The sequence below is a fragment of the Diabrotica undecimpunctata genome, chromosome 5 (assembly GCF_040954645.1).
Source record: "Diabrotica undecimpunctata isolate CICGRU chromosome 5, icDiaUnde3, whole genome shotgun sequence".
NCBI lineage: Eukaryota > Metazoa > Arthropoda > Insecta > Coleoptera > Chrysomelidae > Diabrotica > Diabrotica undecimpunctata.
Genome location: NC_092807.1, coordinates 53,025,967 through 53,051,132, shown reverse-complemented (window position 1 = coordinate 53,051,132; position 25,166 = coordinate 53,025,967). Strand labels below are relative to the sequence as shown.

General features: G+C 36.5%; 1 protein-coding gene across 3 annotated transcripts in view; it reads left to right on the top strand.

The window, feature by feature from the left end:
- Positions 1–25,166, top strand: part of LOC140440626 (O-acyltransferase like protein-like) — a 125,358-nt gene that overhangs the window by 6,025 nt on the left and 94,167 nt on the right. For all 3 annotated transcript variants that reach the window (XR_011950892.1, XM_072530990.1, XM_072530989.1), the window contains 2 exons: positions 16,313–16,527; positions 23,435–23,508. Coding sequence is in view for 2 of the 3 variants with exons in the window: in XM_072530989.1 (XP_072387090.1) it covers positions 16,313–16,527; positions 23,435–23,508 (289 nt within the window). In the remaining variant the exon portion in view is untranslated. The remainder of the gene's footprint in view (positions 1–16,312; positions 16,528–23,434; positions 23,509–25,166) is intronic.

The window sequence follows — 25,166 nt, the reverse complement described above, 5'->3', positions numbered from 1 at the left end:
GGTATTATATCTAATCTATCTGTTTCAGCTTGGAGTCTGACGAGTATTATTCTCTCTACAATCTTGCTGATTGCAGGTAGTAAGCTTATTGGCCTGTAGTTTTGCGGGAATGTGCTGTTTTTTCCGGGCTTTGGTAACATTATGACATGAGCCTCTTTCCATCTGTTTGGGAATTTCTTGAATCTTAGCATCGCGTTGATAATATTTGTTAGATATACTATGGCTCTCGCTGGTAAGTATTTTAGAGCCCTGTTCGTTATTTGATCAGGACCAGGTGCTTTTTTCGGCGAGCTATTTTTAATTAGCTCGTTTATCTCCTCCGGTGATGTAGGAGGGATGATTTCGTTCGGGTTTTCGGGTCTTCCTCTTTGTCTTTCGACTTCTTCTATGAAGTCGATGTCCTCATCTGGGTGGTAATTTAATGTACACTCTCTTTCGAGAGTACTCCTCATTACTTCTGCTTTTTCCTCTGTGGTGTAGACTATTCCGTTTTCTCCATGTAATGGAGGGATTTGCTTTCTGTCGTTTCTCAGTATTCTCTGGAGCCTCCAAATATTTTGCATATTTGGTCCTTGCTCCTCCATGTCTCTTATGTGGTTTTCCCAGCTTTCACTACGGTGTTGTTGTAGTGCTGTTTTGACCTCTCTGTTTAGCCTATTTGCTCTATTTTTGTCTGCCTGGTTCTTTGTCCTTCTCGCTGTCTGCTTTGCTCTGTTCTTTTCCCTTATTAAGTCTTTTATTGCTTGTGGTATATCCTTAAATCTTCCCGTGTGCATTTCTACTTCCTCTTCTGTAGTGCTGTTTCTGAGTGCTTGTTGGATGATGTTTTCCAACTCTAGGACTCTGTCTTCTATTTCTCGTGGGTTGTCTATCACTGGAACTATGTTAATTCCAGTGCTCACGAGTCTTTTAAAGTTTGTCCACTTTGTTTTTTTTTTAACTCTTTTGATTGTACTTTCTTCTTCCCACGTTCCTAGTTCTAATAGGATGGGGTTGTGGTCCGTTGTGCCTTCGTTTAATGTTTGTATTTCTGTTTGTAGTCCTAGGTTTCTTGCTACTACAATGTCTATGTGTGTAGGAAGTCCGTTTCCTGGGTAATGCGTTGGGTCTGTGGGGCCCATTGCCATAACGTCGTCATTATTTTCTATGTATATGTTTAGTAGTCTTCCGTTTCTGTTCGTAGCTCTGTCGTTCCAGTTTGGGGATCTTGCGTTTAGGTCTCCTATTATGATTGAGGGTTCGTTGTTTAGGAACATATTTAAGTCGTCTTCAATCAGTAGGTCTTGTGGTCTTACGTAGGCGGAGGTAATTCTGACTTCTCCTTGCCTCATTTGTACTCTTATTGTTGTTGCTTGCATAGTATTTAGTTGTGGTGTTAGAATTCTGATGTGACCTATGCCTTTTTTCACTAATATTGCTGTGCCACCTGATCTTGCTGTGTTGTCGTTCCTGTATATGTCGTAGCCTGGAAACTTGATGTTGATGTTGTTCGTGAGCTTTGTTTCCTGTATTGCCACGACGTCCATTTCATATCTATTGACCAGTTCGTCCAGTATATTCTGGTTGGTCCTTATGCCTCCTGGGTTCCAGGAGCCTATCCTCAAGTATCCCCTGTTTGCTTGCACTAGTTCAGTGCTAGCTTTATATCTGCAATCGCCTCGTGGACAATTCTAGTGACCAGTTCCTTAACTGAGTTCACTAGGCCGTCTTGCTGTTGTTTCGAGATCAAGATGGTGTTCTCGGTATTTTGCGCTTTTGCTGCCTGTGCGTAGGAAGGTCCGCTTGATGTTTGTTGCGGCCTTGTTTGCGGGGCTTGTTGTCTCTGTGGTTGTTTTCTTCCCCAGGTTGGGCATCTGGGGCATCCTCTGAAGTTTGCCGGGTGTTGACCCTGGCAGTTGGCACATTTTGCCTTTTGTTCTCGGGGCATTTGGCAGTTTCTTGTGGAGTGATTTTCTCCGCATCGTACGCATCGAGGTGTCTTAAAACACGCTCTCTGCGCGTGGTGGTACCCCTGGCAGTTGAAACACTGCGTGGGCCCAGTTGCTTTTCTGAGGTCTTCGATGTGAACCTTCATATGCATCAGATTAGTAATGCGCCTGGCTTTTTCCACGTCCTCCTTCCCCAGTGTCAGCACAAACATTGGTAGATTTCTTTTATCACTCTTTCTGGAAATCATATTCTTTATTGATTCACATTCGATATCATACTCTTCTTTGAGAGTATTGAACATTTCTGTAACGTCTGTGTTTGGAGGTAGTCCTCTTAAAACCATTCTTGGTTTTATGTCTTCCTCTAGTGGGAAGGCAATCCACTGTATAGGTGTTTTTTGACTATACTCCTCTATGATTTTTACCATAGACCTATAATCTTCTGGATTTTTCGCTTATATTAACGTTTCTCGTCCACTTCTCGATAGTCTATTCGACGTTATCACCTTCTTTTTCTGAGCAATGTCTAGTATTGCTCCTGTCTGGCTGACGCTCTGTAATTTAATTACAGGCGGCTTTGGTTTCCACGTTGGTTTATCTTGTTTCGTGGTTTGTTCTCCGTCGGTTTCCATTGCTTGTGCTTGGCATGGAGTCGGAGGGCGTGGTGTAGCGCGCGCATCTCTTTCCTGATGACACTCTAGTTCTGTTGCACTAGGGGTCGCTAGTGGAGGGAAGTCTTCCTTCACGGCCTTCTTCTTGCTGTTTTTGGGTTCTTCTGCTTGTTTTCCCTTTTTTGTATTTTCTATTGTTGTTTTTGTCTTTGGGATTGTTCCCGTGGACTTTTCTGCGGTTGCTTTTGTCTTTGGGATTGTTCCCGTAGACTTTTCCGGTTTTGACGCCTTTTTGGCTTGGGTTTCCCAGGTATCTTCTTTGCTGCTCTCTTTTAAGACCGTTTCTGTTGTCTTCTTGGTTTTTTTATTTTCTTTTCCATTGCTAAGTTCTTGGAACTTTGAGTCAATGTGGCCAATTATTGTTTTTTGCGAGGTTACTATCGTATCCTGCAGTTCTTCAATTTTCTGTTTTAGTGCTGCTATTTCGGCGTCCTTTTCTTTCAATATCATCTTCATCTTTGCCAGTGCGGACTTTTCGTCCTCACTGCTCCTCTGTTTTATCCTTTTTGTAGTGGCTCGTTTTTCGAGTGGTACGTCGTCGTCAGTGGAGTACATTTCTTTTTCGCGGTTTCCCTCCGCGCGGTCTTTTGTTCGTTTTTTCTTGGTCTTGGGGCGTTTGAAGTCCCCTTCGTGTATGTCCTCGGTGGGGAGATTTTCAAAGATCTCGTAATTTGTGTCCTGGTCTTCTAGGAGGGCATCATAGATATTATAGTTGAGTTTATACCTCAACCAATACTGAAAATGACACTACCGCAGAGATAAACCGCAGAATTTGCACGGCTAATAGATGCTATTTTGGGCTTAATCTCCTTTTTAAATCTACAGTTATATCAAGAAATACAAAAGTAAAACTACAAAACAATAATACGCCCAGTCCTAACATATGGTTCAGAAACCTGGACTTTAACAAAAAGCAATGAAAACATGTTAGGATGTTTCGAAAGAAAAATACTAAGGCGCATCTATGGAGCGGTAAATGAAAATGGTCTCTGGAGAAGACGATACAACTTCGAACTCTATAGGATATACCAGAAACCAGATATCGTAAAACACATAAAGATAGGACGTCTGAGGTGGGTAGGCCATGTAATGCGGATGGAGCAAACCGACCCAGCTAGGAAAACGCTCCTTGATAGACCTATTGGTCACAGAAGAAGAGGAAGACCCAGAACAAGATTCCTTGATAACATCGATGAAGACATGAGAAATATGGAAATACGTGCTTGGCGGAGGAAGGCGATAGATAGGGACGACTGGAGAAAAATTCTTGGGGAGGCTAGGACCCACACAGGGTTGTAAAGCCAAAATGATGATGATGATGAATAATTTGTATATATATATTTATATATATATATTATATATATATATATATATATATATATATATATATATATATATATATATATATATATATATATATATATATATATATATATATATATATATATATAATTTATTGTAGTGGTGTATCGGGTATGAGGTGTGTTATTTAAAAAAAACTCTTTTTTCTTTTATTTCTCTATATTTCGCTGATTTTTTGTCAGCCTCATCAGGAGACAAAGATTTGGAGTTTAAAATATTCAAAAAATGTTCTTGTACATAACATGTTCAAGACAGTACTTGTCTGACAGATTGTCTGTTAAATAACAGACCGCATACTTGATACACCACTACAATAAATTGTTATTTACGTTTCGGTCGATAATCCTACCAGTTTTATATATATATATAATTATATATATATATATATTTATATACATATATATATATATACATATATATATATATATATATATATATATATATATATATATATATATATATATATATATTTATATGATCTAGGAGGAAAAATTCGTCATTCTTCCCTCGAATCGGTATCAATAAAGTGTTATGAATCATTTCGGCCTATCTCAGCCTCATCAGACACTTGGGCTGATACAAGTTCAAACTCGTAAAATCCAACGAATGTCTCCTAAAGCTTCACCACTACACTGGTTAGCGTACAGAGGCGCCACCTACTTTGGCGGCCGTGAAAGAAAACGATATAATAATATCGTTTTCTGTCCTCTGGGCTATGCGAAAAGTGTAAAAGATTAAATCTTCTAGCAAAAGCTGCTAGATTTATAACTTAAGAATGTAGTTTTATTTTGTAACTGCAAAATAAAACAAAAAAGTGTTTTTCATAATTTTAAACCATTTTATTAGTTTGTGCATATCTAATATAATTTTATTCTTATGTTCCCAATTGTCTGCGCTATATAAAATTGCAGTGTCATCGACAAAAGTTACTATCTTCCCCTTACTATTGAGATTATATGGATCGTTGATGTGCATATTGAATAGTAGTGGTCCTGTGAAAGTGAAATTTGTTTTATTTGAAATCAAAACTGTAAAAATAAAATATTTGTAAAAACAATTATATTGTACATATTATTAACTACAGATTGCCATGCGGCCGCTTTAACGTATCATTTAACACGTTAAGTCCCAAGATGCTCTCAAAGATAAAGTATTTAAAATCCCTGGCGTAACTTTTAAACGGGCCAATGATTTTAACATTGTGGTTAGATATTTTACAAATATTAAGAATAAAACTTTAAGCACTTATTACGAGAGCAACAATATTCAGAAACTGATACAAGAGCGAAAGGTAGAAAATAAAGGAGGTCAGGACATATAAAGATGTCATGACTGCGTAACTTTTGCCAATATAGGGTAATCTATAGTTATAAAATGCTTCATAATAGTACTAAGAATAAAACAATACTGACTCTATAACATTTAACATCTATCACTCCTGAAAATTAATGGTTGGCATTTAAGCAATAATTCATTGTACAATCAAAAGAAAATAGAAGGAACTGTTTTTTGGGCCGTTGTCTTCTGAGATTAGTTCTCGACGTTTCGCCAACACTAGGGTTTGGTATCTTCTGGAGATATTACTGCTTCGCTTTTAAGCTGAAACTGACGTCGCGTACTACGGAGGCCATATTTATACTTTCTACTCGCCTCCCCTCCACTAGTTTCGGCGTGAGCAGGCGTGTCGTCGTTTGTAGCTGTTCTTTTTTCGTGATTTTCGGCCCCCTCCCGCCGAAACCAGTGGAGGGGAGGCGAGTAGAAAATATAAATATGGCCCCCGTAGTACAACGCGGCGTTAATTTCAGTTTACGAGCGAAGCAGTAACATCTCCAAAAAATGCAGTTTTACAAAATGATAAAACAAGAAAGAAGAAGGTAGACAAAAAACCATTTGTCATTTTTTTTTTGTCTTTTGAGAACTGCTAACTAATGTACTTACTTCTATTTTTATGCCTTGTCTACGAAGGATATTTTTTGTAATTTACTCAATAACTTACTCGATAACTACTCGATAAAGCGTAAGCAATCCCAATGTAAATTTAAGACTGAATCTCTCTCTATACCTCTCACTTCTGTTCCGCCTCCTCCCCCGGAGGGAGTGAAGTGGCCATCGTGATGTAGCATATTGTCAGTCTATACAGATCTCTGTCCTTGATTATTTCTTTCCACTCATGCATAGGTGGTTTACATATTTATTTTAGGTTATGTTGTTAGTAATCTTCGGCTTCTACCTTTTTTTACATAATAAGTTTTTCCCTTTTTTTCTGTGTCTGCTGTCATAACATGTCCAAAGTATTTTATTTTTTGGAGATGGACTTTGCTGTAGACCCATTTGCTGACCTTCAGTTCATTTAAAATTAAATTATTTGTCCTGTGATCGGTCCACGGAATTCGTAACATTCTTCTCCAATAGAATATTTCAGTAGCATCTTTCTTCTTTCCGCCTATCGTAGGGTCCAAGATTTAAATTTGTATGTCAGTATTGGGAATCTTAAGCAGTTGATTAACCTCATTTTTAGAGTTCGTGAAATTTGAGAGTCTTTGATATGTTTAACTGTAAACCAAATCTTTGACTTTAGTTTTCAACCAGTCGTATAGAATCAAGTAACTCTTTTTGACTATTTGCAAGTAGGGCTGTGGGCTAAACAAATGTAGGTTGTTTATGTTTCGGCTATTTGGCACCTTCTCCTTAAGGGAATTTTTTGAGAGTGGGTCAAGCAATTTAACTGTTCTAGTAGTGTGTTCGTATGGTTCTTATTAATATTCGATCGATTAGAAATAAGACAGACGAGTTATTTTTGTTTCTGGAAGAATTAGGGTTTCCCCAGTTAGTTGCAGTGACGGAGCACTGGCTTGAAGTTAATGAGCCAATTTTCATTCAAGACTATACCACAATTGCTAGGTATGATCGTCCAAGTACAGCTCATGGTGGCACTCTGATTCTTTCTAATAACAATGATTTTTCTTCAGTCTCGAAATATGACTATTTGCTGGTTGAAAACTACTTCGAATTTTCTTTGATTTATAATAAGAAATTTAACCTATACATTATTTGCAATTATAGATCACCTAGCTCTGATACTGAACTATTTTTTTAGAGCCTGCTAAATTTGTTAAATATTCTGCCCATTAAAAGCAGAAAAATTTTATGTGGTGATTTTAATATTGACTACGCTGCTGTTTGTGCGACCCAACTGTCTTTGGTAACTATTTTTAAATCATATGGTCTCACAATGCACGTTAATTCTCCAACAAGAATCTTAAAAACATCATCCTCGACAATTGATTATGTGGTTTCTGATTTTCCACCCGCTGACGTCCATTCTACAGTTATTAATGGGGGGCTTTCTGATCATGAAGCGGTATATACCAAGTTTAGCAGTTTAAAAACACCCCACTCAAAAACCCGACGATGAGGTAGGATTTTTTTCCACTCAAAACTTTCGTAAATTCTATAATTCATGCTTGACTTCTGACTGGAGTTTTTCTTCCGGGGACATTGACTGTAATGTTAGTGATTTTTTAAATAGAGTTGTATCTATTTTTAATAAAGCATTTTCTCTAGTAAACATCAGGCCAAAACATTACAAACCTTGGTTAACCATAAGCATTCGCATATCTGCGAAGAATATGCGTTCTCTGCTATATATTAAATAATTTAATGACAGTATCCCCATCTCTGATTATATCAATACGTACAGAAAATGCTATCTAAAACTACTCAAAGTAGCCAAAAAATCCTACTTTTATAATCGCCTAACAAGCTCTAAAAATATTTCAAAAGAAACTTGGTCAATAATAAACGATTTTCGAAATAAAACCACTGCAGCGAATCAAATCTTTTCTTTTCCTAACCCCGAAAATCTAAATGATTACTTTGTTAATGTAAGCAAAAATATAACCTCAACTATTTCGCCACAACAAGATCCAGTTTCCTATCTCCCTAATTCAAAAAACATTGCTGATACCTTCTTTTTAAGACCAGTTGATAAGACTGAACTTATTCGAACAACAATTCGTAGTATAAAAAGCAAATCGTCCTGTAGTACAGATGTATTATCTATTAAAATTTTCTCAAATCTTCCGCATAATGTATTGGAGGTCATGGTCTCGCTAGTAAATGATTCCCTTGAAAAAGGTACATTCCCTAACTGCCTAAAGATTGCCATCGTTATTCCTCTTCATAAAGGTGGAGACAAATCTGATGCCTGAAACTATAGACCTATTGCCTAGTTACCAGCACTATCAAAAATTATTGAAAGGCTTATAAAAGCTCGACTTATGCCCTTTCTCCTTAAACAACATTTTATCGCAAAATCAGTTCAGCTTTTTGTTTAATAAATGTACTAGTGATGCCATGTTTTCTGTGTTACATGAGGTGTATCTATCACTAAATAGTAACCTCTCCTCCGCCACCGTTTTCTGCGACTATTCCAAAGCCTTTGACTGCGTAAATCACTACATTATATTAAAAAAATTAACTTTCTATGGAATTCGGGGTGTGTCTTTGAATTGGTTCAAAACTTACTTGGTAGGTAGGAAACAATTGGTTAGAATAAAAGACACCGACTCTAGTTGTAAAGACATTGAGTGTGGAGTACCGCAAGGTTCAGTATGAGGTCCCATTCTTTTTTTACTTTTCATTAATGACATCACTTAGTTGAAAATTAAAGGGAAAATTTTTCTATTTGCTGATGATACCAGTATTACTTGGAGCAGCTCTAATATTTCAACGCTTCATTCAATTATAACCGCTGATTTGCTTATAATCAAGGCTTGGTCAGACTCCAACTTACTTAGCTTTAACGTGGATAAGACAGTAGCACTATCTTATAAAGGAGTCATTTAACCCTTGCTTTTGAATGAGAGCCAAATCAGTATCGTTAATTCCGTGAAATTTCTAGGTATTCTTATCGACAGTGATCTTAAATGGTCCCTAAGGAAGAAACTAGCCTCAGCTGGCTTTGCAATAAGATCTGTTTCGAAGGAACTAAATTTATCTTCTGTCAAAATGGCATATTTCTCATTTTTCGAGTCCCATCTTCGATATGGGCTTCCATTTTGGGGTTCTAGTACAGCGGCCCAATTTGATACTATTTTTTAGTTGCAAAAAAGAGCAATTCGTTATCTATTTGGTCTCAAACAAACAACTCATTGCAAGACCTACTTCAAAAATCACGGAATTTTGACGCTTCCCTCTTTATTTATTTTGGAAACGGTTTGTTTGATTCGAAAGCATCTAAACATTTTTCCCGATAGACTTGATCATGGCTACTCCATTAGAAATTCGGATTGTAACGTTTATTTACCGATCCCGTCCACTCAGCTAGTAAAGAATTATATTCTATATAGTACAAAAAAACTTTATAATCACCTTCCAAGAGAAATTAAATCCTCAACATCTTTCATTAAGTTTAGTAAGACAAAAGTAAGACATTAAGTAAGACAAAAATCTATCTCTCTGAAAGACCATATTATTCAGTTGACGAGTTTCTTAATGTATAACAAAGAAACAAAATTAATATTGTTTATAATTACATTTGGGTGTCTCAAGCAGTGGCTACAATTTGTCTCATTTGTTGTTGTCTGTACAAATTATGTAAGTGATACAATAATTTTACTAATTTAAAATTGTATTGTTCTGTTTTTTATTATATTTGTTTTTGTTTTATACTTTTTATACTTTTTGTACTTTTTGACTGATTTTTTTTAGCTTTGTCCATAAAATTGTTCAATAATTTTCAGTGACAATAAAGCATATTTCTATTCTATTCTATTCTATAATCATAAGTGAAATTAAGTGTTTAACCCACTCGAACGCTTTGCGATTATCTATAAAACAAATGTATAGTGGGATATTGAATTCCCTAGATTTTTCTAAAATTATTTAGATTTTTAACACTGGCTAACGGATGGTTTTAGTAACGTAAGCTGATATGTTACATCGTGTCGAGGTCAGCCAGTTACACTGACAATTCGGCTTGAAGGACTTTGTGAGCATACGAAGGTGTGCTTCACGTGGGACAGATCGCATGGACATATAAAAGTGATACATTGTGCAGATTCTCGAAGAAAATCACCAGGAGTAGTAAGCCACAGGAGATTATGTTCGCTACCACATCACCTTTAATGTTTGCCAAAGCTGTAGACAAAAAATTAGAAATAGGCAATTTCAGGCCATAGCTTACAAACCCTAAAACAAATTACCATTACCAAATATTGGTCGTGAAAATCTACACGTTTTTCTATCTATACGAGTATAATAATTACCTATAGCTATACGAGTATATAGAACCTGATAAGAAAAATCAGTTATTTTATTTTTTTTAGATCTATTTAGTTTTGTAGTTATAATTGCAGAATATCATAAATATTTTTTTAAACAGCAAATTGTAGTCAGCTAATGCATAATTATTAGGCAACCATATTATTAAACCATAAAATAGCTTGCACATTTTCTTCCCTCTAATATTATGAAAATGTGCTATATCAATTTAATTATTGTTTATAGTAAACTCAATTTTGGATTTAATGCTGTACTGTTTGTAGGTAATTTTCTAGTTAAAGTATATTAGTGAGTCTTACTTATTTTATAATAAGTACATTATGATGATAGGACAATAATTTTAAATTTAATACTGTAATGCAGGTAATTGTCCATTTAAAATATAATACCAAGTCTTACCAGCTATCTTCGAGAAACGAATGAATACCGAAGGAGAACGGGGCAAAAGTAAAAACATCGTCCGACGAACTGACGGATGAGCGCTAGAGAATACGAAGACGAGATTAATAGGGTGACGGAAAGTGGAGTCACAATGAAAGACGAGATTAAGGTCATACTAAAACAGTTGATCTTAGACATGAATGACATTAAAAGAGAGCAATGAGTTTATGCAAAAGAGTTCAAAAAATTAAGAGCAGAAAACCAGAAGCTAAAGAAAGAATATGAAGCTATTAGAAAATAAAGTAAGCAGACAAAGAATGAAGTTCAAGAATTAACTACCAGACTTGACTACCTAAACAAAGAGCAAAAAATAATAACGTGATCCTACCAGGTTTGGATATAAACGCTTATCAGCCGGACGTGCTAAAACCGGCTATATATAAATGGTAGAAGAAACGTTACAGACACAGGTAGCGATTAAATTAACTCATAAGATAGGAAAGAGGATATGTCTGCTACAGATAGAAAAACCAGAAAGAAGAGAAGTTAGTGAAAAGTAAAAGAAAATTAAAAGACTTTAACAGGTTGACTGCGTTCCCAAAATATGTCAACCAAAGAAGAGTGCGTTAGCGGTCCCCCGGGACCGGTGGCTTGACGCGAACACGGTGCGTTACCGACCGTCGGGGACCCGTAGTGACGTAATTAGTTTTTACAGTTGTATAATATAAATTATACGAGTTTTAAGATCAGTTATTAACAGTAAAAATATTTTAAAACTTACCATTGTTATTCGTTTTTTGATCAGGTTTCCTGTTAATAATATTTTAAAGTATCAAGACAGCTTACTTATTTTTACAGATTTAGATTAAAAGATCAAAACTTCTTAATATTTTATTAGTGTAAATGATATTTGAAAACAAAAAAACATGTAAACGAAATAATATTTATGTCCTTAGTTATTAAACAAAAAAAAACATAAAGCTACAGGAAAATAAAAGATTTTTTCGTAGTTATTACAAAAAAAATCGAGTTTTAGAAAAATAGATTATTTTTTATGAATGCTATTAAAGAAAGATAAACACATTCCTGGTTGTCCAGGACATTCATTGCAGTAACTTGTTTCTTTTGTCACCATAGTACTTACCTTGAATGTGTTTTTCTTAATTTATGATAGCATCCTTGGCATTGTCTTCTCCTTTTCTTTCCAGGTCCTGACAGGTTTAACAAAAGTATGTGGAACTCTTTTGGGAGTAGTGGTGTTTTCGTGTGTAGCTGTAGTAACAAGTAACCTCTGCTCCAATCTTCTTCTAAATTCCATTATAGATAATGTTGTGGAACAACTAATCTTGTTATAAAAAATCCAGGTATTTACAATAGATGTTCCAAGCAAAAATTCAAAGGCTAGTTTACGGTACCATTTTAAACTTTTTCTTAAAACGGAATGATAAAAACTCATCTAATCACTAAAGTCTACTCATTTTTTTGCTTGATTGTAACCAATAATTGCCTTTGGTTTCAATACAAACTCACGTTGCCAGCTTCGATTTTCTGTAGTTGTATGGGTTGGATCAGTGCTTAACATCAGAACTGGCCGTTTGTCCATCCATTTTATAATACGTCAGAAGTTGTTCTGTGTACCCCAAATTTCTCCCTTTTTCATTTTTTTATGTACCGTTTTGGGAATACCTCTTCTGTTGGACCTTAGGGTTCCACAATAAATTATTTGTTTTTTGCATAATGATTTGGCTGAAGATAAACTCGAGTAATAATTATCAGCATACAAGTAGCGATAGTAGCCATTTTCGAATTCAACATGTTCAAGAAGATCATATACTATCTGCTCACTCTGAGCAGTATTTGCATTGGTAGTCGTATTTTTACCACGATAAACGATTATGTTGTTAGTATAATCATCCACTGTACATAACTTATATAATTTAATTCCATACGGGTGTGTTTTATTTGGCAGATATTGCTTTATTTGTAGTCTTCCTTGATAAGGTACTATACTTTCATCGACTACCAAAATCCGTCCTGGAGTTAATACAGCTTAAAAACTTTTATTCAGTACTTTTAAAACTTCCCCTAACTTATAGAGCCAATCATCTTTATTACACTGCTGATTATTACAAAAATGAATGCAACGCATCAGTAAAAGGAACCTGTCTCGTCTCATGGTAGTCGTAATAAACTCATTCCTGAACATGGGATCTTTCGACCAATATAAATTTATTGATGGACCATTAACTTATCCCATAACTATACATATTGAAAAAAAAAAACGTTTCAGTTCGGATATATCGCAGTCAACCCAGTAACGTATACGTGATTTTGATCGATGTATATTTAACAACATTTACCAACCAAATCTATTTGTTTCAGTGACAATACTCTGTAAAAGATCATCGGTTACAAATAACTTGTTAGCGTCTATAGGATTTTTTATTTCGTTAACGTTAAAATTCAATATAGGCATGTCTTGATATTGATTTAACTCACCAGCTTCATTGTCACTCTCACCTATATCATGCCACTCGTTTTCATCATCATTTTCAGATTCTGACATTTTTTTGTTTGTCTCATCAATATCGTCGAATAAATCACTGTCACTTACATCACTGTACGATTCGTCTGAAGAAAGAACATAGTTTTTGTCGATTACAGAATCGTCCGAATCAAAAGGATCGTCGTTCATTTTCACTGTCACTATTTGGCAACTCTGCAAGCACATGGTCTCTTAAATCAGTTGTACTTTGGCGCGAATTTACAATACTTGGGTTATCTTTGTCATATTTTTTATTTTCAACTGAAATACTGGGTTTGTTACACTCTACAGTTTTTGTTTTGTTTGTATCAACTGTTTGAGCTAAAAACAAAATCTTTTTAACGCGAGATGACATTTTTAGACTAGTAAAACCACGTAAAACACGGACGTAAACACACCTGCTATTGAAATACAAACGATACTAAATGTCGATTGACTGCGCAATCATGCAGATATATAACTATGCACCGGTCCCGCAGGACCGATCTCGCACCCGAGTAACAAATTGTAATCTCTGTGCGTTACCGGCCCCCAAAGCCTGGTACATTTTTTTCTTTTAGAAATGTTTAGATTCTTAAGACAAGTATAATGCTGTTTTCAGCATTTAAAACAAACGAATTTTAACAAAGATATGCCTTTCGCAATTTTTAAAAAATTTGCAGTTTTCACACGCCGCACTTTAATAATAACGAACACCGGTCTCAGGGGACCGGTAACTCAGTCAACCTGTTAAAGAAGAAAAAAATTACATAAACAATGACTTGGCAATAACTGAGAACCAAATGCAAAAGAAAATAAAAAAAATACAAGCCCGAAGAGAAGGTAAAACAGTAAAAGGGGGTTTAGCAATGTTACAATAGATGGGAGCGTATGGAGATAAAACCAAACAAAAGTGGAGCTAAACCAGCAAATTAGAGCCGATCAGCAGGGATGGATCAAAGGAGAAAGGGAGTATGGCGATGAACGAGAACATGGAGGGATTATCAACAGGGGAAACAACGAAAATAAGGAAAAATAAATGTCACCCAAGTACAATTCGAATATGTTCCTAAAACATAAGAAGTGATTATCAAGCAGGCGCCCTAAAACATACAGTGTCAATAATGAAGTAATACAAAGTGGATATCCTGGTAATGCAAGTAACGAAACAAAAATGAACTTGTGTAACAATTATAGACAACTACAGCTTTTTCAGTACTGGTGGGGAAGAGCGAATGTCGGGAACGAGTTTTATAATTAGTGAGCGGTTACAAAGTGGGGTCGAGCCAATAACTTAATAGATTTGTAGGCTGAGACTAAGAAGTAAAACTAGAAAACCAGGTTTTATAAATGTGTATGCTTTTTCATAGAATCAAGACCAGAATGTAAAACAGGAATATACTATATAAGAAACTATAGAGTAAGATTGAACTTATATTAAATCAAATTTAAAAATATGATATTAAAAGTGTAATAGGTGATTTAAATGCCAAGGTGGGGAATGAAGGGATGTACCGAAAAACTACGGGAGATAAAAGTAAATATGACAAAAGCAAAGGGAATGGGAAGTTGTAGTATACTTTGAGAAAAAGAACAACTTGAAAATTATGAGTACTTATTTCGATCACAAGAAAATCCACAAAGAAACATGGATCGCTCCATCAGGTACTAATGATCACGAAATTAAGAGAAACTATCAGAAAGCACAGAGAACCGAGAATGTCGTATAAAAAATAAGACATCGCCAAACTAAGGAACAACACACGCACACAAATAGAATTAAGGATAAAAGGAAGTCCAAAAAAAAAAAATCGGTCTCACTATCTAAATCACTTTGGATTCATCCAAAACTTAAATTTTTTCACTTTACATTTATTGTATCTTTCATTTTCATCATAGACCAAATATGGAGGACCCAGCTGGCTCTACATATACCGCATCAGCGGACTAGGCCCTTAAGGCAGATCAGGTGAATACTGATATTCTTGCGAAATCCGAGCACTGAGGTCTTGTGCGGCATACAAGGGCTCAGTGGCCGGACCCTACTCGGATGCTCGGCCGGCGAGGAGAACAAAATTTATTTTGCCAAATCGGCGGCAGAGTGACCGAGCACACACTCTTTTCCGAACATAGAGTCGTCAGCCAAGGCTGGGGGCTCTATGGTCGGAACACAATCTTTTTTTCTTTTTGTTTTAGGGACTCAAGTCCCGAAGTCATGATAGAGTAACTTCAATAGAGTTAGTAATGTAAATAGGGAAAAAAGCCTAGTTGTGGCTACCCCTACAGTTAGGTGGCATAACCACAGTCATTAAAAACAGAGGGTGTTCCATTACCCAGGACACCTTAAGTAACTTTCAGATCATAAGCCTCCTCACGTAAGTCACACGATGAGGAGGGGTGGAGGATAAACCTGGGGGTCAGATAGGTACCACTTCGACTAGCGAAGTGTGACCGGTTTGATCTTCGGACATGTGGATCCCATTCTTAGATTGGTATACACATGTGCCTAGGGGCAGGGTTGATCACTGCGTGTGTGACTAAGGAACAAAGGCATCGCTGGCAACTTCTAGGTAGACGTGACAGTAAAACTACTTTAAGAGCTCTTGTTAACGACAACGGTCAACGGGTCGATTTTGAAACCGTTCCGTTGGCCGTTGCTCAGTGTCTTTCAGGTTCGTATGAATGTTTGTTCGCGCAATGGTAACCAATCCGTTGGTTAACTTTTCACCGTCTACGTATCCAGTCCCCCTCGGCAAGACGTTCGTCGGACCGGTGCAGTGAACCATCAGTGCACCATTTTAGTTTATGCAAGTGTGTTGACGGCGTTAGACGAGCATCCGTTGTTTGAATAAATTTCTTTCTTTGTTGCCACTAAAATATGGATTTTGATATGGCATTTCAACAATAATTTTTATTTTGTATATATATTGTAAATTTTTAAATGTAAAAAATCTATTGAGTTGGCAACTGACTCTTGGCAATTCTTACTAATTCTTGGCAAAATTCAGCCTGTTCGTATAATTTTTAAAGGTTCAGTGGCATTTTCGTCTCTGACGACTGGAGTAGTAAAAAATAGTCTGAAATTAATTTAATATTTCTTAGTATTAAGATTAGTATTAGCAATTGCCTTATAAATGAATCTATAATAATATTTTTTTTAGAATTTCAGTTTAGACATAAGCAGATTTGACCGAAATTTTATATACAGAACGCTATGTATACCTAAAACGTTTATAGAAGATGAATCAAAACTATACTCTTATTCATCCACCCTAGTTAATCAAGAGATAGAGCAATTTCGATTAAGTGCACAAGTTGAAGATGTAACATGCCAAAAAATAAAATTGGAAATGAGTGTGTATGATATAATTTGTTTGTAAGTATTTACTCTTATCTAATTTAAACTTACAAGACCATCGAAAGGTGCTCACATTATTATAAGTACTTCAAAAATATTAGTATTTATAGAGGTACCTGTTTTAAAATTATATAAAAATTTTTCTTAAGAAATATAGGTTATTGAATTTATAGATGATCGCTCTAGTGCAAATAACAAAATTTTATTTTTTATCATTAGGTTTTTATGAATAAATTTAAGATTCGTAACATTGTTAAATAGACCACAAAGAGTTTTTTTAAGTAACGCATCACAATCGTCTATTATTGCCTATTTAAATATTAATGGACTACAACCCTCGCTATAAAACTAAAGCTTATTTTTTAATCGCATACGAAACATACAAAAAACTTTATAACAATATAAAATAACAATTTATATATACAGCAGCATAAAGTGTTAGACGCATAAAAAATAACTCACTTGAGAAAGGCACTCTGCCGAAATGAACTTCCATCAATTAACGGTCGAATACATCACATAGGTACTTATAACAATTTGTAAAAGTAAATCGGTTGGCCGTGACTGAGTGAATATTCTGAAAAATTCTAGTTTAAGTAAGAGGCTCAGCGTAAGAATGTATCTCCCTTTGTCAACCATTTTCTATTCTTTCCTAAATGTAGGTCTGTCCCACTCGTTTCATATTTTTGTATCTTGCGCCAATTTAATTCACTGTTTGCTGCCGCTATTCTTACGTCATCTTTCCATCTCTTTTAAAATCTTCCCATGTTTCTTGTCGCCCCTTTGACTCCATTCTGGGATTCTTTGTATATACCTGTTATTAGCATATTTGGCTACGTGACAGGCTCAGCGCCAATTCATTTTTTAAATTTCTTTCACGAAATACCTGACCTTCACAAACATCGCTCTTTCGTTCACAAAGTTTCTATCTTAATTTCACATTTTCTGTGCCATAGATTCATTAAAAAGCTTTCTTTCAACGTTGCTTATCAGTTTTTTCATATGAATTAGTCTACATAGAAGCCTTTCGACTTTCTGTTAGGACTGATTTTCATCCTCGTTAGAATTTTGTTTCTAGTGACATCTTTCGCAATGGCTTTAGACTTTAGGGCTTTAAAGATTCCTAGAACCTGTACCAGTAATCCCGCTAGTTTTTTCAGTTGAACTTTTTTATGCACCAGCACTCATATTAGAGTAAGTTTATTATCTTGTTTTAATTTACTCTTTTATTCAAGGATTTAAGGACATCCTTGTAGTTTTTCACCAAATTTAATTTCATTAGTGGTTTCTTCACAATCGGCTTTATACTCGCCTGGCTGTCAATAAAAACATTTATTCTTTTTGTCCCATAGCTCCCTAATGATATTTCGGTAGAAACCATTAGTGCAAATAATTTAGCTTTTGACTATTTTTTTCAAACTTTCAATATACTTTACAAACATGACGTTACTTCTTAAAAACTCTTCCACCCTTCACCTTTTGCCCCAAAATTTTAAATTCTGAATATTCAGTGTACTTCATTATTAATTTGTGCTATAACCATTTGTATGTGAAAGAGTGTTTGTATATTATGTATGTGTGTTGTGTGATGCATATATATTGTGTATGATTGAAACATCAGCAGAACCATCGGCAGAAGCTAACCCATCAGCAAACTGTAAAAAGATTTGGTTGCCAATACTGAAAGAAGTCACCAACAAGAATATACCAACAATATCGGATTCGGAAACAGGCAAAGAAAAATTGCCTTAACTATAACTATTACAATATTTTCCTAAAAAAAAAAGCTAAACTGTAGTAGTTTCGAAACCGTAAAAAAATATTTGCTTAAACATTATCTTTACAGCTCAGACGAATATATTCTTCTTTTTCTAATGGCGCTACAACCCTTTGTGAGTCTTGGCCTGCTTAACAATGTTCTTCCATTCTGCCGTGTCGGATACTTTTCTTCGCCACTGCCTGATGTTCATGGTTTTAAGATCCCTCTGCACGTCGTCTATCCATCTTTCACGGGGCCTCCCTCTTGCTCCGTTTCCTCGGGGCTTCCATATCTGGACTACTTTTACAGCTCGATCATCTGGCACTTTTTCTAGGTGACCAAGCCAGTCTCGTCTTAATGACTTTACAAATATAACAATATCTGCGCTCTGCATTAGTTCATCCAGCTCGTGGTTCATCCTAATTCTCCACAAACCATCGCTACATTGGGTTGGTCCAAATATCTTCCTTAGTATTTTGCGCTCAAATATTCTCAGTTGATTTTCATCAGTGGTTGAGAGGGTCCACGTTTCACATCCATATTTGATCACTGGTCTAATTATTGTTTTGTAGATTCTAAGCTTAGACTCACGATTCAGTAACTTACTTTTCATTAAGTCCTTGTATGCATAAAAGCACTTATTACCGCTAAGAGGCTCAGCTCAAAAATGTGTCTCCTTTTGTCATTTTCCATTCTTTCCTAAATGTAGGACTGTCCCAGTCGCTTCACATTTTTCTATCTTGCGCCAATTTAATTCACTATTTGCTGCCACTACTCTTACGTCATCTTTCCATCTCTTTTAAGATCTTTCCATGTTTCTTGTCGTCCCTCTTGGTCTCGATTCTGGGATTCTCCGTATAAACCTGTTATCAGAATATCTGGCTACGTGACAGGCCCAGTTTTCTAACAACAGCTTCTAAAGTCAGATCAAAAAGTGTTGTTGATAAGGAATCACCTTCTCTAACTCCATTTTCAATATCAAAGGCCTGCGTCATATCTCCATCTATTCTCACCATAGCTTTGAAACCCTCCAGAGTCATTCGTATAAGTTTAAACAACTTATTGGGTATCCCTAACATAGATAGTTGCTTTAACATCTCTTGTCGATCTACTCCATGTAATCTGTTTGAAATCGATATACAAGTTGTAAATAGGTATGTTATATTCAACACATTTTTCATATATACCTCTTATATTATGTGTTTGGTCTATAGTTGACCTCTTTGGTCTGAAGCCACATTGGTATTCACCAATCATCTCCTCCGAAAACGATTCCAGGCGGCTGTATATAATTCCTGATAATATCTTGTAGACGACATTTAAAACTGCTATGCCCCTATAATTTTTTCAGAGTCATTTGTCTCCCCCTTTGTACATAGGAAGTATAATTGCTACTTTCCAATCTTCTGGGATGACTTCAAGTGTCCATATGCGGTCGATTAGTTTATGGATACGCCTCCATAGCGCATGTCCACCATTCTTTATCAGTTCCGCAGTTATTCCATCGGTGCCAGGTGTTTTGTTATTTTTTAGATGTTTTATGACGATTATCGTTTCTTCCAATGTTGGTTGCTCAACCAGTTGTTCTGCTGTGTGGTGAATTATTTCTTCATCTTCGTTTTGTTCGTTTTCTGGGTTTAACAGCTCTTGAAAATGCTCCTTCCACCTTTTCATTATTTATAATAGTTATAAATGTTTCCATCATTTTAAGCTACCCTAGACAGGCAGGAAAATTTGTGTTGTACACCGATGCCAGCAACAGTGCAATAGGAGCTGTTCTCTCCCAAATTCAAGATGGGCAGGAGAAAGTCATCGCTTACTTTAGCAAAGTCTTGCCGAAATCAGAAAGAAACTATTGCGTTACCAGGAGAGAATAGCTAGGCATAGTGAAGGCTTACGAGCATTTCCATAAATACTTGGAAGAAAGTTTTCTTCTTCGCATGGATTGCGGGCAGCTAATTTGAAGTTAAGTCCAAAGAAATGTCACATGTTTCGACGAGAAGTGAAGTACTTGGGACATATTGTAGCAAGTAATGGTGTAACAGCTGATCCTGAAAAACTTGCAGCAATTAAAGATTTGCTAGTACCAAGAGATAAACACGAAATTAGACGTTTTCGTGGTCTATGTACATATTACCGACGTTTTGTCAAAGGATTTGTTAACATCTCCAAGCCATTAACAAAGTTGACAGAAGAAGGCAAAGAATAAACATGGAGCGAAGAGTGTCAGAAAGCTTTCGAACAATTACAAATTATTCTGATCAGTGCACCGATCTTAAGCTACCATAGACAGGCAGGAAAATTTGTGTTGTACACCGACGCCAGCAACAGTGCAATAGGAGCTGTTCTCTCCCAAATCCAAGATGGGCAGGAGAAAGTCATCGCTTACTTTAGCAGAGTCTTGTCGAAACCAGAAAGAAACTATTGCGTTACCAGGAGAGAATTGCTAGACGTAGTGAAGGCTTGCCAGCATTTCCATAAATACTTGTATGGCAGAAAGTTTCTTCTTCGCACGGATCACGCCGCTCTAAAATGGCTGTTACAATTCTGTAATCCAGAGGGCCAGATGGCAAGATGGTTAGAACGATTACAAGAATATGATTACGAGATTAAACACCGAGCTGGCAGGCTGTGCAGTTCAAATTGTAATCACTGTCTTAAATTAGAAGAACGACTTTGCCCCGTGAGACGAACCACCGTCATTAATGATCAATGGCAGCCTAAACAGCTACAATACGCTCAAGCACATGATCCATGTATAAAAAGACTATTGGATTGGATGCGTCGAAGTGAAAAACCTTCTTGGCAAGACATTAGTGCATGTAGTCCAGAAGTCAAGTGTTACTGGAGCCAATGGAATTGCCTAGTGCTAAAAGATGATCTTCTGTATAGAACCTTTGAAAACGATGATGGTACAGAATCTAAGCTTCAGTTGATTGTACCTAAAAGTAAAGTGCCAGAAGTATTGCGTCAGTTACATGACGGTGTATCAGGTGGACACTTTGGTATTACGAAGACTCTGCAAAAGGTTCGAGAACGGTTCTATTGGGTAAACTGTAAAGATGATGTAAGAAAATGGTGCCGGAAATGTAAACTGTGTGAAACCAGTAATGGTCCAGTTGGTAAAAAGAGGGCACCCATGAGACAGTACAATGTTGGTAGTCCTATGAAAAGAGTAGCAATCGCCATTACAGGTCCACTTCCAGGGACAAATGATGGAAATAAATATATCCTGGTAGCCATGGATTATTTTACAAAATTAACTGAGGCCTATGCGATACCAAATCAAGAAGCTGCTACCGTTGCAGAGGTACTTGTTAAAGAATTCTTTAGCCCATTTGGTGTTCCCTTGGAGATCCATTCCGACCAAGGGCGAAACTTCGAGTCAACCCTTTTCCAAAACGTTTGTAAATTCATTGGTGTCAATAAGACCAGAACGACACCCCTACACCCTCAATCAGATGGAATGGTCGAGAGGAGGAACCAAACGATGGGTAAACACCTGTCCAAAGTTGTATCAGAACATCAAAGAGATTGGGACCAGCACATTAATTTATTCCTAATGGACTACCGCTCAGCCGTGAATGAAACTACAGGCCAGACTTCAACCTGCCTGATATTAGGTCCTGAAGTTTGTTTGCCCTGCGACCTAGAGTTTGGCTGCAGACCTTCCGAAGAACATGTTGCAAGCGAAGATTATGTCGACCTCCTGAAGTTAAGAATGGACAACATTCATGAACTTGCCCGACAACACATCCAGTTAGCCAGTGACAGAATGAAAGATCAATATGATTCTCGATGCAAAAATAAAAGCTATGAAGTAGGTGATCTTATTTGGCTTTATAATCCACAACGTCGTCGAGGCTTGTCTCCTAAATTTCAAAGACAATGGGAAGGTCCGTATGAAATAAAAAAATAAATAAATGACGTAATATACCGAATTAAGAAGTTGCCGAAAGGTAAACTAAAAGTAGTTCACATAAATCGTCTTGCACCTTATGCTGGCTCAAATAAAACAGAAGAAGCACGAACCCTTCAACATGAGAACAAAATCGTCGACCAAGCTTTAATGAATTTATGTCAAATTAGGCAGAGAGATAGAGTGCTAGATTCGGCGTGATCGCAGAAGTTCAACAGGATCTTTTTAATTTTCCGCATAACGTCTCTCTGCCCCACTGTGTTGTCCAAGATCTTGAGATTACTGAAGGAATCTCATTCGTATTTTATAAGAAATTCGGTCGTTTGGACAAGTTAAAAAACCAGCAGCCTAAAGTTGTAAGAGTACTGAGATTAGAAGATAGTTCTCGATCTTTGCTGTATATGGTGACCAGGCAGTCGTATACAGACAGGGCAACCTACGAGGATATATGGCGTGCTCGTACTAATTTGAAAAAACTTGTTTGCAATTATGAAATCAAGAATTTGGCCTTACCCAAGATGGGCCATGCACTAGAAAGTGTGGACTGGAAGATTGTCAGAAGCATGCTTAAAGTAATCTGCCGAGAAACCGGCGTACGAATTACTGTGTTGTATTAACTCGAAGAGATCGTGCCCTTCAAAGTCTGTAGATTGTTATTTCTTTCTGAGGGGTTCATGCAGAGCTGGAGAGTCCTGTAGATTTCACCATCCTGGGCCTACATATAAAGTTGCTGATCGGGACGCTCAGATCTAAGAGGGGGGCAGTGTTACGAACATGCATTCTACGTAGCCCATATAACGGTTGCAGGCCAGGACGAGAATGATCTCTCCTTCTAGATGCGACGGGAACTGTCGATCGCTGGAAAGTTCGACCCGACAAGCGATGAGACGAATTAGAGGTGGGCTTCTCCAGAATGTTCGAGTACATAGTAACTTTTATTTATATAAGCCTACCATCTGGGAGTTAAGTTTAGTTGATAAGATATTTTCGTGTAGAAAACTTATAAATAAATATATTTATATAAATTCGAACCGCTCGTTTTATTTAATCTCACTACAATATGTAATAAGTTTTTATTTTTGAACTTAACTCAGTATTTAAAAAAACTCCACGTGGACCACTTTGCTTCTGATCCCATCAATTATTATACAAAATGTAGGAGATTACTTCTGTCTTAGACGATATAAAAGATTTTTAAAATATTAAGCAGTTATCGTTTTCATAATAATATGGTTGTATATTTTTAGGGCTCTACTAGTATTTTATAATATATTGGTAATATTGGCTACTTTTAAGGGCAAAAGTTATGAGAAGGAAAAGGGTTAGTATAGTTTTTACTTTTAGGTATAATGTAAATTGACAATCGTGATAAGTTTTTGAATTTAGTTAATAGAATAAATGAGATGGTAATATGATTTTTCTGACTAAAAGATTTATTTGTTTTTTTTATGTAGTTTAAAGAGAAGGTATATCACCGGAAATATCTTCGTCCTTATATGATAACGTAAACATCAATTTTCAAGATATTTGAAATATTTCAGTCCTTTCTTCTACACAGTTACCCTCTGGCAATAATTATGCAGGTTTACCGAAATATTAAATCCAGTATCTTTATTATTATTATCATCAGTAGTGCTACAGACCTATTTGAGCCTCGATCTTTCCCAGTCTATTTCGCCAGTCGTTTCTGTTCGTCGCCAATCTTTCTCGCGTCCTGGTCCACAACATCCCTCCATCTCAGTCTTGCTTACCTCTACACCTACGTCCTACTGGTGTATGTGATAGGGTTCTTCGGGATGGGTAATTTACATTTAACCTTCACACATGTCTAACTTATCTAGGCCTACCTATTTTTATGAAAGACATTACATCTCTACCATTAACTATTTCTTTATACTTCTCGTACAATTTAAAAATATAATCGCCTTTTTCAAATGACATTCTCACAAATCGCGCCCAATATTCTGCGTAGTATGTTTTAGACCATGTTTCCGAACCATGAGTCAGCACTGGTAGGATGAGTGTTCTGTATATTGTTAACTTGGTTTTTTGGATTTCTCTTTTTTAGCTGCCCATTTATCCCAAAATAACACTTATCCGTTATCAGTTCCCTTTATTTTACTTCTTTAGATGTGTCATTATCACTTGTTATCAGAGTACCCAGATAAGTAAACTTATGTACTACCTTTAAATTATAGTGGTATATGCTAAAGTTTTGTTCGGCATTTCTAGATCTATTTCTGTTTTTTGGCATCGACGTCCACATTTTGGTTTTTTTCCCGGTTATTTTAAAGCCCATATTTCGTGCGGCTATCAAGTAGTTAAAAACCATCTCTTTAAGTCCTCATCAAATCCAAATCGTCAGCGTAAGCCATAATCTGCGTTACCTTATTAAAGATTATTTCCCTGTTGTGTAAATCGGCATATCCTTTAATTCTTTCTAATGCTATATTAAAAAGAAGAAGCAAATATAGAAGGGGCCCGTCAGGTCTTCTATATACCGCTCCGCGGACTAGGCCCTTAAGGCAGATCGAATGAAAGATCTACTCGCGAAATCCGAGCACTGAGGTCATGTGCGACATACATGGACTTGGTGGCCGGACCCCTCTCGGGTGCTCAGCCGGCGAGGAGAACAAAATTTATTTTGCCAAATCGGCGGCTGAGTGACCGAGCACACACTCTTTTCCGGACATAGAGTCATCAGCTCAGGCTGATGGCTCTATGGTCGGAACACACGTTCTTTTTTCTTTTTTTAGGGATTTAAGTCCCGACGTAAAGTAGAGTAAAATCAATAGAGTCAGTAAAGTAAATAGGGAGAAAAGCCTAGATGTGGCTACCCCTACAGTTAGGTGGCATAACCACATTCACTAAAAACCGAGGATGTTCTATTACCCAGGGCATCTTAAGTAAATTTCAGATCATAAGCCTCCTCACGTAAGTCACACGATAAGGAGGGGTGGTGGAAAAGCCTGGGGGTCA